Source organism: Polypterus senegalus, chromosome 11, assembly GCF_016835505.1.
Source record: "Polypterus senegalus isolate Bchr_013 chromosome 11, ASM1683550v1, whole genome shotgun sequence".
Taxonomy (NCBI): Eukaryota; Metazoa; Chordata; class Cladistia; order Polypteriformes; family Polypteridae; genus Polypterus; species Polypterus senegalus.
Genome location: NC_053164.1, coordinates 100272330 through 100290876, shown reverse-complemented (window position 1 = coordinate 100290876; position 18547 = coordinate 100272330). Strand labels below are relative to the sequence as shown.

Below are 18547 nucleotides of genomic sequence, written 5' to 3'. Positions count from 1 at the left end.
GACTGTATTTAAAATAGAGTCCCAGCTCAAGAAGGAAGAAGGTTCCAGATCAATGTTGAAAGGAAATGGGACTCCTCCTAATGCTGAGAGTATTATTACATAAGGTAGAAGCCTGCATATACTATTTATGCACAAAGTCCAAATGTACCTTGACTTTTCTAAACACCCAGAGTGCATAGAACCTAATGACAGAATCTAATTCAATAGCGGCTGCTTTAGTATTGTGACAGACGGCCTGCAGATTATCTCGGCCGGGACGCCCCTGAAGTAGAAGGATGGGGGAAGGCAGCTTTTTCAGGACACTGCCTCCCCAAAACGCTAGATGGTAGCTCCCCTGGAGTGTAGCGGTGCGATTCCTGCAGGGCATCCTGGGAATGGAGTCTTATGGTTTCTTAGCCCTGTTGGGTACCGTGGGTGCTGCCAGGGGGAGCTATGAAAGGACCTGAGAAGTCCTGCTTCCCTTGTAGCTCAGAAGGGCGTGGAAGTCATGAGGATGGAAGCTCCACAGTACTGGTGGAGACCCTGTAAGTGAACCGGAGTTGGGAGGGAGTTGACAGAGCTAGCTGGGAGATATCGAGGAGAGAATAATTATTGTATTTATTATATTACTTAACTGTGTATTGTGGGTGTGGAGCTTTAAATGCACTATCTACGGAACAACTAATTAAAAGAATAATTCTTGGTGCTTTTACCTGGTGTCCTGGACATTTGTCTGTCGGGTTAGAGGAGTGACATTTCCTCTAGTGTCACAGTATGTTGATCACTAAAAAAGAATCTGGACGGTGAAGAGGCAAGACTGGGAAGTTCATTGGAAATTTCCAAATCAAAGCCACAAATTGGGAGAAGAGGGAGGGGAAAAAACAATGAAAAAGGGAACATAAAAAAGGCCAAATGATAAAGCTCACAATCAGCAAGGGACACTCCCATATCCATCCTGGTCCTAGTGAGAATTGAATGTTTAATTCTCAGGAGGTATGTAGTCCACAAAAATTATGAAAGTTGCAAGTGAATTTCACAACAAAAACAAGCTGGGGAGGCAGGAGCAGAATTGTGTTTATGGAGTTTAAACACAGTAGACACAAGTGATTGAAACAAAAGGGTAAAACTGTTCAAAGCGATTGTTTAAATTCTTCCAGAACACAGTTACAATTTAATGCAACAATGTCTTTAAGAATGGGGGTAATAGTTATACCCATGTACTTAAAGGACTTTACAATGGGAATGAAGGAAGAGAAAGATAATGATCTACTAGAGTCTTGTAAAAGGAGAAATGGGAGATTTATTCCAATTTATTTTATAGCCAGAATGTTCCTCATATTTAAGAAACAGATTTCAAAATAGCAAAAGAGTAAAGAACACAGGAGAGAGGGGCTAGCCTTTGTCTCACTCCCCTGCAGATAGGAAATGGGAAAAATGTGCAATTTTCCATAAAATAGGCCAGTTCAGTCTGTCAAAGGTATTCTTGGCACCTAGTGAAAACATCATTGCAGGTGTGGCTTGGAAATAATCATTTTTTATAAGATGTAACAGGCAACACAATTTAGGTGCACCAAAGTGACGGTACACAAAGCCAGTTTGACTTGGATGAACAAGTTTACATATAATGAAATGAAGGTGAGTTGTCATAATTCATCAATAAAACTTGAACAATCTATCAGAATCTTACCAAGTTTGAGAAAACAAGGACTGATGGAAGAGTTCATATTAGGGTATGAAAGGAGGTAATGTAATGGCTGCGTGGGCTGTGAAAAAAAAATTAATTCAGATTGAACCCCAACAAGAATCAGAGCTTTACCTTTGGCAAGAGAAGATAAAGCCAATTTAATCTCATCTTTAGTGATCTGGGAATGTACGAAAATCAGCATCATTCTGGAAGAGCTTTGGAAGGTAAACCAAGTCAAGGAATGTTACTATTGCCTAAGGAGAAGGAGAGGAGTAGTCTGAAGCAAACAGTTTTGATTAAAATTTAGAAAAATACATATTAATTTAAGGCAGATTGTTAGAAAGTGTGGTCAATGTAATAATCTTAACAATGGATGATGTGGAGGAAAATGGGATACATTTGCATAGCCTAATAATTTACTTGGTTTGGCTTGTGATGAATAACATTTAGCACAAGTATAATGCTATGAATTTCCACCTATTTTAACAGCTAATCGTTAAGCTCAGCTCTTGCCTGAGATAAACAAGATTCATAATTTGTAAAAAATAATAAGGGGCAACCTCATTTAAATGGTGCTCAAGGTCAGATATAACCTTATGAAACTTGTAAGTGCAGTCAGTAGTAAAAGCTATAGGCAAAGGCAGGGTCAGAAACCAAATTTACATTGTTGTCAATAAATTAATTCAGTCTCATAAAATGCTGTTCAATAAATTTTGTTCACTATAATAGAGAACCGTTTAAAACACCAGTGTGAAGGCCTAGTAGACAGAAGCAGGAAGTGAATATTTAAAGTAGAGAATCTATGATAAGATAAACAGATTGCATTAAGACAAAGAAAAGCAAGAGATTTGGAGATAAAAATGTATTCAATTCTAAAGAGAAAATTCTACCATGGATGGGTTTAAAAGGTGAAATGAATCAAGTAGTGCTTGATGTAAAACAACCTTGGCCAGAGTAGAAGAGGCAGGAGGAATATGCTAATTGATGATAAGGGGGCCTTTATCTAAAGGAATTTGCATAAGTATAAATTATAAGTTCAAAGCCATCAAATGTTAAAATGTTTTTAACCATATTCAAAAAGAAAGTATTTCTGTATGGCATGGGGGCATAAAAGTGATTTCCTGCCACCTAGTACAGCCACAGCGTAGCAGAATCTCCCCTTATCATCACTACTGGAGGCAGGAATCTTGAACTGTGATGATTACCTAACTAAAATCACGATACAGCAGGACCAACAAACCCACATCACCCTACACCCACCACATTCCCAACTACCACACCATCAAATACAAGAGAATTCAGAAAAGAACTTCCCATATCAAATTATTTAAACATAAAAGCTTAAAAGTAAGAAATAACACTGCAGATCATTTAGCAAGCAGAGCTCATCTATTATAACACAATTAACAAACAGGTACTGACAGCCCAAGAATCGGTCAAGCACCAGTGGAGATGAAGATATAAATTTCCTCCATAGCCATCTTGGGATCAGTGAAGAGACACTGTGAGCCTGCATGTGTTAGACAAACTCTTGTTGGATATCAAAGGAAGTATTCAATTCCAGAGTATTCTTCACAACTTGAGAAACTCCATTATGGACCTGTGCAGTCTCTGCTTTTGCGCCCTTCCACAGCGATAAACATTGCCTTTCAGGATTCTGGAAGAATAATCTGTTGATCTTTAGTTTAAAAATTTGACTGTCACCAGAGGTGGATGAGTAGTACCAGCTTTGTCCTTGTATATATGACGAGTTCTCATGACCTCTGCCTTATAATTGGAGAGATGCAGAAACCAGAGCAGCCATTGTAAGTCGTAAAATTGCAGTATATTAGCCTCATTTGATAGAATACCCAGGCTTCTAAGGTCATCCCTCCTGGCCCTACCTTTTTTCATTTAATTTCAGCAATAAAACTGCCAATCCTGAGTGAAGGGAAGATATATCTAAGTTGTGTCTTTCAAGTCGATAAAGAGCAAAGTTGAATGATTTTGAAAGTTTGCTCTGCTCAGTGTTCAGAACGTTAAAGTTGTCTCTTAAATCCGAACAATTCCTCTGAATAACTGCATTCAATGAAGCTTGGAGTATATTGTTTTCTTCTTTGACAAAATTTTTGAGTTCAGTAATTATCAAAAACAACTGATTGGGATCAACCATCAGGGCATCATTATGCCTGGCCTTGAGGGTTTTCGTTATTGGGCTAAGCATTGTGGATTTAGGAGTTCTTTTGCCCTAGGGCACCATTATAGCATATTTGTAAGTGTATGTTTTTAAGTAAGGTAATAGCGGTACAGTGACAGATAAATTAAGTGGTTTAGCCTTAAAGCAAAAAGTGAGGAATGGCGGGCACCTAGTGTGTGTTCAATACCCAGTGAGCATCACATGGCAATCCAAATAAACTGAGATTATTTTAGTAACACAATGCATCTTTTAGGGAGGGTCATGCCAACTGCTCACGTCCTTAACTCTGATTCTGAGTGTTAACATCTAGATGCCTGGATATATTGATGTCACTGCTGAGAGATCTGCTTCAGCCTTTCAATTTAGGCTTAGAAATTTGGTTACTCAGAGGTTGACTTTGTGGAGTTTGATTCATCTGTAAATATTATTTTTTGCTTCAGGTTTCTGCATATATTTTTGACATTTTCTTTTCAAAATCGTTTATTTTGTCTTCTGTTTTTGATTATTTAATACATTCTTTACATTTAAGGAACATTGTTTGGTTGTTGTCTTCTGAAGCTAACAGTTTACCATCATCATCTTTCTTAAAAGGCTCATTTGAATATTTAAATTGTTTTTGGATTATTAAAACCTGGGCTCCTTTTTAGGCCTGTGCAGACCTGAAAGCCTGCTGTTTGAGTTTGGAGCCAGCCTACCTGGTGTATAGCCTGCTAGTAAAGTCCTGGGGCCCGTATCCATGCTTACATCATGATGTATAAAAAATAAACTTGGCGTAAAGCCACGCACATTTTCACACTAGCTCAATCCCTTGTGTACACAAGTTCTCTGCTCGGTTTTGCAAACTGGCGGCACCCAGCATCAAACCAGTGCTACTATTCCTGTGTGGTTTCCCTTTAGTTTTTATATTCACATCCCAGAAAAATTTATCAAATACACTAAAATTAACCGTATATCGTTTATTAGTTTAAGGCATCTCATTGTAATCAACCCTTAACCATATAATGGTGCACCAAATGGCCAAACTATTCTAAATACCATCACTGCTTTAGTGTTGTTATTCCTAGTGCACCACTGAGTATTTAACCCACTGTATCTGAGTGTGGAGTCACAGCTGTACAGTAGCTGATCGGATTATCGGTATACAGCATCAAGCAAACGCTGTCTCAGCCATGCACGCAGTCTATTTGAATTGTTCCCATAACATACGGCAAACGCATCTGAGCCTTTCCTGTAGGGACCTCGCGGTTCAGAAACAGTTTCATCCCAAGTGCTCTAAACACACTCAATCAGTCCATCAATTGCTCCTGGTAGAACTGTTTGTACTTATAAGTACAATCACCTCACTGTAAACTTACACTACAGTTATAATATTGCACAACCTGAGTCACTTTATAAAGCGCATATTTACATATGATGACGACTGGCTACTAAGTCGATTTAGATTTCCAAGCGCTATCTTCTTGGAACTCTTGATGTCATTTTTAAGATGAAATGCAGTAAAGCATGTTCATTACATTATACAGATAAGCTTTAAACTTCATTAAAATAATGTATATTGTTAATAATTAAACATGTGAGGACACGGTGGCGCAGCACTAGTGACGAACTGGTGCCCCTTTAAGGGATTGTTCCTGCCTTGTGCTGTATGCTTGCTGGAATTGGGGTGACCTGGATGGAATAATTAAACACGTACTATGAAGATATTTCAATGTTTCATAAAGGTTTTAAAGAACTGGTATTCTAAGCTTACAGATGGCTTGGCATCTATTATAGAGCTGATCGTGTTGCAATTGTTTACATCGAGAAAGAAAAAGAAGGGCAGAAATAGGAGGTTAGCATGTTTGAGAGAGACAGTACTGCTATAGTAAATTGTTTCATCGAAGGTCGCACACGGTGCAGCAAGCATCTTGCAGGAGACAGTACTTTTTCCCTTACCTCTACCTGGTATTCGCTGAAATTCTTCTTTTTCCCCAATGCTTTTGCCATTGCCTTTTCGCAGAACACTGAACTTAAGGGCTATTTATATTGATTTGCATATTCAAAGGGGCATAATTCTGAGAGGAGTTGGGGAGTGGCAGCAGGCGCGTGCACGTGCTTTACTTTTCATGCTGCTCGGGATTTATGGAGCGGAAGAATGCGAAAGCTGGCGTTCGCACAGATTTATGCATCTGGATTTTTTTGTGTGTACGCACATTTCCGCTTTTGTCCGTATGTCATGTTTTAGTGTGAATTCTATGCCCGCCGTTATGCATGAGGCCCCTGGTCTGGCTTTTTGTAATAATTTGAAGCCTGCATCCCCTTTGGCTATTTTAGTGTGCTCCAATATCTGAACAGCATCTGACTCACACTGGCTGTGTTACAAACTGGAGATTGGTGTTGTATGTTGCAGATTTTAATTAAATATTTTCTTAGTGTTATTTGTCACGTGAACGCAAGAACTCTCGGCTATGGCTGGACCATTATATCTTCATTGGTTTCAGCAGCGCCTTAGTGCACCATATTTTTTGAATAACTGGCCAATCCGGGAATCAATTACCTATGGGTTAAATATGGCCATGCCACTGAAATCCAGCACCCCACTGTGGAAAAAGATATTTTCAAGTAATACCTCCGATTTTCAATTGAATTCATGTCTAGGATCTGGCTGAGTCATTCTGAATACTAACCATTCTTTTTTTTTAAGGTATTCCTTAGTAGTTTTCATCTCAACCACTGAATTAACAAGGTTATACTCAAGGATTTACTTATATTTCACTCCATCCATATTGCCCTCAAAGGCAAAAAGCTTTCTAGTTTGTCCAGATAAAAAGCAACCTAGAGTGTGATAATTCCAACATTAGGCTTGATGGTTATCAAAATGGTAATCAAAAATCAATGTCAAAATAAAATAATATTAGGTCCTAAACAATACTGAAGAGCCTTTCTCTAACTGCAGCTAACATCAGCAGATATTGATTTGTATTTATATCAAACCAAAAGTCTGCATCCTAACAGCTGTGCACAGCTATCTTACATGTGTAATAATTGATGTCACAAATAACATTGATCAGATGGCTGGCACTTAATGGGTAAACGATATGGACATGGCAACAAAAATATAAATTTGTGGCACCTGTGATAAAGAAAGTAGGAAATGAAATGGCATTGAAAACATGTCACAAAAAATAAAAAAACAACAATAAACAATAAAAACAATAAACTAGGCAGAAAGAAAACAGTTTGAACACAAAGTCTGCAACAAAATCAAGTTTACTGACCAGTAGACATATAATTACCACAATAAAATTAGTTTCTATGACATCTGTATGTGATAAGGCTTTACACACTTCTCAAGGTAGACAGCTAATGCTTACCTGTTTTCTTGTTCAAGGTTAGTGATCCTGAGGTTGCAATCATCTAAGACAACGTCTTTTACTTCAGCCTGTTGTCTTAGTCTACGAAGTTCTTTCTCCAATTGCCTCTGTTCCCTCTCTGCTTTTTCTAGCTCAGCCACTAGGGTGGCTTTATCCTGCTCCAGTTTCCGAACAGACATCTTTCCTTCCTGAACCATTCGTCCCAGACTCTGCTCTTCTCGTTCTGCCTCTTGTACTTCCTGCTCCAGCTGTTCTGCTTTTTTGCGAACGGATTCCAGTGTTTTCTGTAGCCTCTGGTTGTCTGAGATCAGTGTCTGGTTTGTCAATTCCAGCTGCTCCCCCTACGAAATAACAAAAAGCAAACAAAGATGGGGATTTAGGTTTCAGATGGTACCAGAAATCCAGTTTTCTGCAATTGGTTTAAACATCAGTTTGTAGCGGCCTACAATAATGAATGATTATACAACTTTTATGTTTTTGTTTTGATGCAAAAAAGAACATTGGAAATTTTTTTGTAGTCCATTTGTTCCTTTGGTCACAGAATGTAATTACTTTGAGCAGCCGCTAATTCTGTTATTATTTGGATAGCATTTTTTATTATATACTAAACTTTTCATTGTGACTTGTGTTTGTCCCTAAAACAATAATTGTCATGTCTCTGAAACATCCAAACTAAAGTCACAGGACTACCATATCAACTGTGCTTTTGATTTTAAAATTTACTTCTGGTAACTTTTGATACACTTGATTATAGACAGTCTAGAACTCTAAATTCTTCTCTTTAGAGTATTAACTAATGTCTTGACGTATATTACATTAATGCATTATTTTTTTGGTTTTTGAGCAATGCTGATTGTTCTGAAGCATATTATAAATATTTTGACAATACAGTATTTATCAATAATAATTACATTGCAAAAACCAGACAAATTATGCTCAAAGGCATTTTTGTATTTTGAAATGACAGTTGACACTAGATCTATAATATGTGCTCTTGAACTTTCTTTCTACCTAGACTGTCAAGTGCAGAGAAAAACTCTTGGCATTATTATTTATAATTCAGGCTTCGTACATAAAGAGTGAGAAAGTGAGCCAGAAGTATTTAATGAACTGTGCGAAAGGCTTTTATTAGGAAATGGAAATTTGTAGCAGTTAGCCTCTACAATGGAGGGTGATTCATTGAAACTACTTTCTATCCCTGATAGTCCAATTTCCCTTTTAACTTTTACATACTTTACTTCACAACATTCACTATAATTCAGTTCTAATCAATGTGATAACAAAGTATGATACTAGCATATTCAGTTACACAGAGACAAATATATAGAGAAATATAAGACATAATCTACAGTGCAATAAAGACAGTATGCACAATGGCTTTATTAATGAGTTACGATTTTCATTGAAAATTGGAGGTGTTAATTGAGTCAATTTTGGGACACACCCTACTTCCCGCACCCTGAGATTGTTATTCCTCACCTTACCTACGCCTTATATTTAAAATTATGCTCAGTGTCAACCCTATAACTTTCAGCAGGTAGCCTTATATGTGTAAGGTGTGCATCACATTATACAAATGTTCAGTGTTGACACCATCTCTTTGTGTCTTTAATCAATGAAAACTATTCAGAACATAATATAATGCAATCCGTTGTCTAACCAGAACAAAAACTGAAAAAAACGATGTTTCTAAATCATGAAGTCTGCACTAAACAGCAGTATTTACAGTATATGGTTTATTTAACAAACAAATACATTAGAAAAGTGCAGATTTAACCAGTGTTGATGTTGAATATTAGTTTCAAATTAATAATCTGAAGTTTTTCTCCCATCTGTAATCTATTATATATATTTTGCTTCATTTTTAATTTTACCAAATTTAGTAGTTCACTTCTACATCATCTGAAAATTGTTTAATGTAACTTTACTATTCAATGCCTACTGACTTTATGGGGTTTTTTTTTCATTGGTTTTATTGTTACTTCAGAAAAAAAAAGCTTACATATGCTAATTTTAATCAAAACTAAACCTTTTTGACAGCAGTCTTCATTGATTCAACAGACTTCTTCATTTGGTCTCTTTCTCTCTCCAGGTCTTGATTTGCTGCCTCTAGCTGTCCCATAATGGCACCTTCAAGCTTTTGCATATCCGTTAACCTCCGCAGCTGAAAATTCTCCTCCTCCAGCTGAGCTCTTTCTACCTCTAAGACCTAAAAAAATTTAAATTATTTTTAAAGTGCCTCCTTAATTGAGCTAACAGCAATAAAGACCAGCAATGTCCAACAAAAACACAATGGAAAAAGGATAATTCAAACACATAATACAAACAATATGCATCATGTATGCCTATAATTCAATTATAACATATATTACAATTCAAAATATGACATAAATGACTGCATATAACAATTAGTAAAATGTGTGTAATTCATTATTAATTTGTAATTAATTGCTGTGGTCTTGGATGTTGAATGTTGTTGTCAGATAACAACTAGCAGTGTCCCTGTACAGTAGATGTGCATCACTGGAAAAGTTATGAGTGATCAGGAGAATATTCATTATTCTTCTTAGTCAGCAGTTAAAGCGCACAGTATGTGGCACGTACAGAGACAAAATTGTAGAGGCAGATGGATGATGGAGACACGGAGATACCCAGTTGGGCTGATATGATTCAATATATCCAGCTAATTATTCTATCTAATGCAGGAGCAACTTGTCTGTCTTCAGTTTGTGCACTACCTTGGCTCGCCTTCTGAGTGACCCTAATGAACCATGCTTACAGTAACCAAACTCTTCTGTCATTGCTAAGGCACAACTCTCAGCAATCCAAAGGAACCAGCTACATGTATCATTGTTATTTGTTACAGAGTGCCTCATTCCTGATTTGTCAGAACAAGTCTTTATTTAAAAATGTTGGCGGAAGTGCTCTGTATGGAACCATGCACTTTCAGATCAAAGCACCTGGAAGCCTGTTTTTCTATATCCATATTCAAAGTTAGGAAAGTATATCACAGAATCCTCAGCAAAACACATACTTTCTGCAGTCATTACATATTAGATATTTAGCATAAAACAAGCCAAAAACAAGGAAGGCCACATTAAACCCATGCCATCTGCTGTATACAAAATAAAAACAGAAATCAACCCATAATTACGTACAAATAACAAGGAATAATGCACTACAAAATTTCATATTATTAGTGGTGCTTGCCTCAATTTGTCTTCGTGCCTCTTTAAGATTATCTGAAGCCTTTCTCAGTCTGGATATCTCAGCCTCCACATCAGACATCCTCTGCTCATGTTGGATAGTTCTGTCAGCTGACACCTTTGTCAAATCCAAGAGTTTTTTCCTTAGCTCTTCTATCAAACCACTTTGCTTTTCTGATTCAAGCTCAAGTTCTCTGGAACGGTGGGCTGCCTTTGTCTTCTGTTCTTCTGTCTCCAATTGTGCTTGTTTTAGTTTGTCCTCTAACTGGTTCACTTTGGTGTTTGCTTCCACCACACATTCACACAGTTCTTTCTTTTCATGATCAGTTTCCTTTGGCTTCACTTCCATACATTCATCTAATCTTTTTTGCAGGGAGTCTAGTTTTTTATTAAGCCTGTTGTTCTCCATTTTGAGATCTTCAGACTAAAATGAAAAAAAAAAAAAACTTTAAATCTGTCTGTCAACACTAATTATAAAATGTAAGAAAACTGAAGAAATGATAGACAATATCTGTGACATACCTCACCAGTAGTCTAGTGGCTTACCTCTTTGGCAGCCCGGTCTTGTATGCATTGCAAACTCTTCTCTAACCTTTCTTTCTCACATTGTAGTTCAGATTTCTGGCTCTCAGTCCTCAGCAAGGATTCCGCCTGCTTCAACAACTCAGCCTTCAATCGATCTGTCTAATAGGGAGAGAAACAGAAGAGTTTCACAGAAGAAAATAATAGGCTTATTCATTAATATAAATCAAGTTATTTCTATAAGATAGAATATTTTTTCATGAAATGTTTGAGTACAAGGAAAAGACGGGTGGCATGGTGCTGCAGGGGTTAGTGATGCTGAATCACCATTTGCACATCCTGGGTTTGAATCTCATGCTTTCTATTTGTCCTTGTGGAGTTTGTATGTTTCCATGTCTGCACAGGTATTCTCACAAGTACTCTGATTTTCCTCCGACAACACCAAAGACATGCAGATTAAGCTAACTGGCAACTCTAAATTGTCCCAGGTAAGAGTAAGCAAATAAGTAAGTATTATGTTTAATAATAAGTAAGTAGTAGAGTGTACTGTCCAGGATTGTCTTCCGCCTCTTAGCCAGTGCTGCCATAACAGTCTCTGGGCCTCCACAACAATGAATTGGATTATGTGGGTTTGAGAAGGTATGTGTTCATGTATATTAGAAAATAAATAAATATAAACAGAATCTATGCCCAGTCACTAATCAGGAAGTGGATGCAGAGATAATTTCCTAATGCAGAGGAATTTTTCCTACCATTTTCACAGAGCTTATTATTTGATCAGCTAAAATACCATAAGATTTTAAAAACATTGTCAATCAATTTGCATGGAAGCCACTGGTGTACTGCTCACCATCTCTCCTAGACTGCGATTTTCATCCAGTAACTGCTCTTTTTCTGCATTACTCTCCATTTCTTCTCTTAGCCGTTCAAGTTTCCTTCGCAGCTCCTGGTTCTCTCGTTCTGTCCCCAGCAGCCTGCCAACTGAACACTCTCCTACCTCTACACTTAGAGGTTTTGGATCTAAATAAGTTAAAAAAAAACACAATAGAGGAGAAGAGGAAACCTGCACATATTTATGGCAAATCAAGGAAAAATCTAAGGCTATTCAGTAGACTATAAGATGTCTCATTTCAAATTAAGTGATAACACATTTAAATCACATTATTTTATGGCATTCATTACAGATGATATAAGTAAGTTATTATCTACAGTAATAGCAAAATATAGATTAAAGAGTCCATGCTACAAGGCTGCAACTTAGTCTGACCATTTTGGTAAATACTATGTACTAGATACATAATTATTACAATCATTAAATCATTTGTAATCCTTTGATTTATTGGCATCACTTTTAAAAATAAGCTTAATTTTAACTGTTGTTTAAAATGAAGAGAAAGCTTGCACCCAGTGGTACTGCTGCAGACGGTGGCCTTCTACAGTATGTGCTTGAACTAGATGGAGTGGGTTTAATAATGAAAAGATAGATGGACTGATTACAAAAAATATTGTTAAACATTGCTTCAGTGGCTGACACACAGAAATTCAGGTGGTTTTCTTCGGCTGCATTTAGTTTTTACAAGACAAACTAGAATGAATTGCCAAACTAGGGTCATATTGATAGCGATATGCATCAAGCAGGCTTACCTGCTCCCTGCTCCCGATGAATCATTATTTCTGTTTCCCAGCGAGCCTGGTCTTCAGTCATCACAAAGTTATGCTTCAGTTCTGCTTCAAGTGTCAGGTTCTCCTCCAAAAGCTCAAAAACCTTTTGCCTCTCCTTATCTCTCTCCTACATTTCAACACAAAATAGATTAAGAAAATGCATTTAATATAAACCAGGAAAATATTTTTAAAATCTTAATGCAGAAAATCCAAAGTTTCAAAATGGATCATATGAAGATCTTTCAGAATACTAACAATAATTATATTTAAAGACAAGGTTCAATCATGTAAAATCTAATGCACTCATGGTTATTGCCATAGGCTTAGCATCAGTTAGGCAGGCCCACTTAGTTGAAACTTACTCTTACCCAAACAGTTCAAATGATTTTATCTTACTGAGTTGTGCTGAATCTGTTCTTTAACGGTCACATGACTCAATAAGATTAAAATAGAGATAAAATCACTGTATTTATTATCTTTAGCATATAGTCCTAGTGTTAATTTGAGGCTCTTGACAAAACATCACCAGATTTCCCCCACCTTTCAGTTGCAACTTGTTTGTGAAAGCATTCTGCAGATGCTGAAATTTTGTATTTTTTTAGTTTAGTTTATCTCTTATTCAAAAGCCCTTCAAATGCCTTCCCAAAGCTCAGCCTTGTTACTTGTACTGCATAATCAGGCTGCACATGCCCCATGCAGTAATGTCATAAAGAAATGGCAGAGTAGTGTGGACAACATTTACAACCTATATCATAGAATCCACCATTTTATTAAGGGATTCATCAAACATCTTACTGCAAAATGATTACTTGTATATAATGCAAGACAATGTTAAGTTAATGTACACCATTATTTTAGTTATTGTATCTGTTGCTTTTTAGTTACGTTAGGTGATTTATTGTGGTGCTGAGAGAGAAATAATATTGTAGTACATTTATTTCACACCATGAATCTAATTATCTAATTATAGAGTGACTGCAATGAAAGTAAATTCATTTAATTTTTTATTTACACATTCAATGCTGCACCACTATGTACATTATACTATTTAATGTGCAAAGCTTACATGGCAAAGCAAAGGCTGGTATTTCTGATGTTAAATTGTCAGTAATTGTCATTTTGGAAAATAAATCTCTGATAATTACTGGTTTTCTGCAGCTTCTTAAACATTTTCTGCATATTTCTGTAAAATTATATAAAGTAAAATTATATTTGACAAGATATACGGGGAATAAGAAAATAGCATTCTTGCCAAGTTAAAAAGGGCTAATAACTCTTTATCATATTACCATCTCAATATCATTAATCCTTTGCTTAAGGAAGATGTTCTCTTTTTCAATGTCACGTAATCGGTCACAACGAAATCTGGAAGCTTCCAGCTGTTCTTCTAGTAGGGCTTTAGTCTCCAGTAATGCTTGGGAGTACTCTCGCTCTTCCTATACATACAGAAGCAAATTATGATATTAATACATACATTATGATGAATACAAATATTTCTCATTGCCAATGTTGATTTTTGAACAGCCATTTGATTTCACAGTTAGAAGTACACATCTGTACATATCATATATAAACACACAAACAATATATACATTTCACATATACTGTAAATACATCTGTATCTTTTTAATGACATAATCCTGGCCTTAAGGCCACTGTCCTTAATTTTACTTAATTTACAAAGTAATAGTTGTATTTCCTTCTGATCAGAAGGCAGCTGGAATCCTGACAGTAGTTTCTGATTATCACTCTGAATAGTACACTTCATAACTAATGATGAAATTATTTAATCATATAAGGTATTTTTTCAGAAATGTGAATGGTGACAGATTTACAGCTTTTGTATTTTGTTCAAAGTTATGGTCAATTATAGTCTGAGTATTTTGCTGAGAAATTGTTGTGGCGATTAGCTTGATTTAGCAACTCTAGCCTAGTCATGTCGTGGCTTTGTTCAACTGAGAAGGACTGAGATTGGTGAAGTGTATACCAAAACAAAGAAAGGAGACAAGCACAACAAGCACATAGGAACAAAGCAAGAAGAGACAACACTGAAGTAAATGTTGTTACCGTAATACAAGGGATCTGGAGTGCTGCAGTGGCAATGTAAGCAAGTTAGGTCAGTGTTTCTCTAGTTCAGTCCTGGGAGCTCACTATGGCTACAGGTTTTTGTTCCAACCAGTTCCAAATCAGTGACTCGTTTTACTTGTAACTGATCTCATTGTTTAAGTAACTGGTCTTTCTCTTTAAAAACAAAAAAGATCCCCAAATAACAAACAAAAACACTTGCTAAATTTTAATAAAAAATTAGCAATCCCAGTTTTGTAATTTATGAATTGACACTAAAACATAGAAACTGCAAAATAACAGCTTGCTTATTTAAAGTAGAAGCCAAATTAAAAGTATGAAGTGGCTGGGTTATCTCTGGATACTCTGGTTTTCGTTCCATTTTCAAAATATGTACATTAATCAGCAGCTATAAAATGACTGTATGAGCAACTGTGATTTGTACATGAGTGTTATCCTGTAATAAACCGCTGTCCTATCCAGAGGTTGGTCCCTACATTATACCCAAACCTGACATGATAAATACCAGCTCCCCATGCCACTGCATTGGATAAACAGGATAAAAAATGTATGCAAGAATGCATGGAGAGGTTGATAATACTACAAATTACTGAGACTCTTAGAGACAATGCCCATACCATAGATTTCTCAGAGTGCTCACACTTTAATGGTAAAGGCATTCAATTTTAGTGAGCTGATTCTTTCTCCCTTTTCTCTCTCTCTCCCTTTCTCATGTTAAATAGCCCATAAAGTGTTAGCCTTCCCAAATAAGAATGATGAAGAAAAAATTGTTTTCCTGTTTGCTTACTGGATGTTAAGGAGGGGGGATGAGCTTAACACATAATATAGGAGGTCTGAAAAGTGAATATGCAAGAACACAATATATACCAGGCATATTTCCATATTCAAAATACAGTCAAGAGGCAGGGAAGAGATGACTGAATTTGTGCTTCACACACATGTGCTTTTCAAAGTGGGAAAATTCAAAAGATGTTTCACACTAAAGTCTCATTTACTGCCTCATACTTTTTTATAAAATTGTATACTTTGAATTATATAGTAAATTTGTGTGAGACATAAACAAAATTGTGACATAAACAGCTACCTTTATAATCATTTAATATATAAATCTGAAAACACATACAGTGTGTGTGTGTGTGTGTGTGTGTGTGTGTGTGTATATATGTCCGGTATACAAATCTGTACTGTTGGATCAATCTTGGTCAAAATTTGCCCAGCTTGCTTATTTGATAAGGGAAAGACTATGTCTCGTCCCAAATTTTTGACCCAACATATCAATGTTTTGGGTTAAAATTTGTTGCTATGCAAACATTAATGGAGTGTGCTGGGCTAGGAAGGGAGTTTATACAAATGAAGGGCACAGCAGAAACAACTGATGGGCCATGTGAACTGCACCACTTACTATTAACATTGAAAGAGTGAAGACAAAGCAGCATTTTGGTTAGGAAAAAAGAGATGGCATCACATTTGGCCTGGAAAGTGAGGTGTCTAATATAAGGAGAAAGGTTTGTAAAGCTCAGGGAATACATACTTAGCAAAAGCACTTTAAAGTTTGAGTGTGGGTGTCAGAAGATGTGGCTGTAAGCTGTGGTATTGCTTCACTAGAACTAAAAAACAAGGTTTAAGGAGAAGCGGCAAAAACAGTGGTGTAACTGGATGCAATACAAACAGGCATCTTTTTAACACCACAAGCTACTCCACTGAAATATAAAATTTGCATTTATGAAGTCTGAAAAGTGTTCCTTCACAATTTAAACCTTAAGTTTTGCTTTTCCCTGAAAAGTCTGCATTTTTTACTGACACTCTTAAAAAAAAAATAATGTATACAATACACTTGCTACGTTGCACTTGCTAAAGCCATATACTGTATACAAAATGTTTTACACTCGCTAATGTGTCCATTTAGCTTTAGCAATACCATCATGTTTCAAGCTACTAGCATGATTCTCTACATCCATAATACTACCATAAGCAATTGAAAAAATCTTTTTTGCACCACAAAAAAAATGCTTTTTTATTGGTTTGTTTATCTGTTCATATCCATTGGATAAACTCCTGCTTTTTAATCCAAGTTATTTGCATAGAGCAATGCCACTGTTTCTGTGGTTAATTGTCTTCACTTTTTTTCATTGTGTTTGCTACGGTTAAACCTGTTTATTATGATATAATCACTAACACATGCATTTATATCTTGAATGAGCATGGGATGTTCTGATATTGACAGGCACATACAAGAAACATTACCAACTGCATCGATGCATTAAATGGAGATTGATTTTTGGTATTGTTGATTTTAAAGGAATTATTTTATGAACAGTCAAATGTATTTATGAAATTAGAAATAGGCTCCAATTTTATATATTTTTTGTGGACTGTCAGTAAATCTGCAGACGACTGGCTGCCCTACCCTCATTCCTATCCTCCAAAGTGGTTAACATTTACATGCATGTCTGCTGTCTTGGGGATGGGGATGGTGCCCCTTACTCCTCAAAATTATTTAAATATACATGTGCATCTGAGGACTTCAAAGAGAAATCACATACAACTGACAAAAGCACCGAAAGAAATAATTGAGTGAACAATGTGAGCAAATATAAAGATCATTTAAATCTAATAATGATAGTAATATATTTTGAAATTTCACACTATTCCTACTGATTACCCGTTTCAATGGAAAAGAATGTAGTTTCCTCTACAATTGTTGTTGCAATGACCATTAACAAAAGCTAAGTCACTAGAAAAGATAAAAAGCCACTAGAAGAGATAAAAATAGATCTAATGTGGGAATGTTTCAGTCATGCATTTGTTCATACTATGTTCAAGAGTAAGCACCTCCAGTGACCTACTAAAATTACCACTTGACTAATGCCTTGATCCAAGGCAACTTACAACTATTGGTTACGTTAATTTTGCTTTCACAATTTGACCACGGGCAGGTGAAGCTGCAAATTCATGTTCACACAGTGTTTGTAGCAGGATTTGAAGTCAGAACTCCAAAGCCTCAACCACTACACTACACTACCTGTCAACATCCATTTGTAAAAATTAAAAAAAAAAAAACTACAAATATTGTACATAGTAATGCACTTAGTTACAAAGTACTTCTGATTCGTCCAATTAACCAACAGCACTTTATCTGACGCTCATTCTCTTAGGAAATTTCCCAGGTGAAGCAGGGTAATACAGCTAGAAGAACAAAAGAAACCCTTACCTCTAGCTTTCCTCGAAAAAGGTCAACATTTTGAAGTTTTTCTCTGTAACCCTTCACCTCATTCTGCAGCTTCTCTACTTTGCTAGCTTTCTCTCTGAGGCAATCAAGTTCATCTCTGTAGCTACGGACCAAATGGGCATCATTCAGAAGTTCCCTGTTCTGTTGAAAGTAGATATAAATTTCAGATTATTGAGGTTTTTCCATTATTTTATTATAAGTATACTGGTTTGCTTTTCTCCTGCCCTGTAAATTAAGAATGGGCGTTCACGAATGAACTCCAAATAGAAATAAAAGCAAAGCTTGCTGATAACGGTAAACCTCATTTTTCAATTATCAATTAATTTAATTTAATGACACAACTTAAAATGCTTTAATTATCAATATACATTTCTATGTTTAAAGGACTTAATTAAACATTTAAGAATATGATAAGATATTGAAAGAGCTCAAAAATGTATTGTTGGACCATTTCAGAGCTTTATCAATTTTGAATGAAAAAATATTTCTATATGAAAAATGTCCATGAACTAAAATAGATTGATCCATAAAATATCCCTCTATTTTTCATTTATTTTATTCATTTACTTAAGGCACATAATATATCAGTAAATGAAAAATCTGCTTTTTCAAAAAGCAAACGACTGAACCATTTGACTCCTTCAAAGCTGT

At 36.0% G+C, this 18547-nt stretch overlaps 1 protein-coding gene across 1 annotated transcript in view; it reads right to left on the bottom strand.

Moving 5' to 3' along the window:
* The window catches only part of LOC120539368 (protein Daple-like), a 192679-nt gene that overhangs the window by 90604 nt on the left and 83528 nt on the right, over positions 1 to 18547 (bottom strand). Inside the window, exons 10-17 of the mRNA XM_039769369.1 lie at positions 17879 to 18037; positions 13872 to 14018; positions 12565 to 12709; positions 11771 to 11940; positions 10945 to 11082; positions 10403 to 10822; positions 9222 to 9401; positions 7193 to 7533 (exon numbers count right to left, since the gene is read on the bottom strand). Coding sequence (XP_039625303.1) covers positions 7193 to 7533; positions 9222 to 9401; positions 10403 to 10822; positions 10945 to 11082; positions 11771 to 11940; positions 12565 to 12709; positions 13872 to 14018; positions 17879 to 18037 — 1700 coding nt within the window. The remainder of the gene's footprint in view (positions 1 to 7192; positions 7534 to 9221; positions 9402 to 10402; positions 10823 to 10944; positions 11083 to 11770; positions 11941 to 12564; positions 12710 to 13871; positions 14019 to 17878; positions 18038 to 18547) is intronic.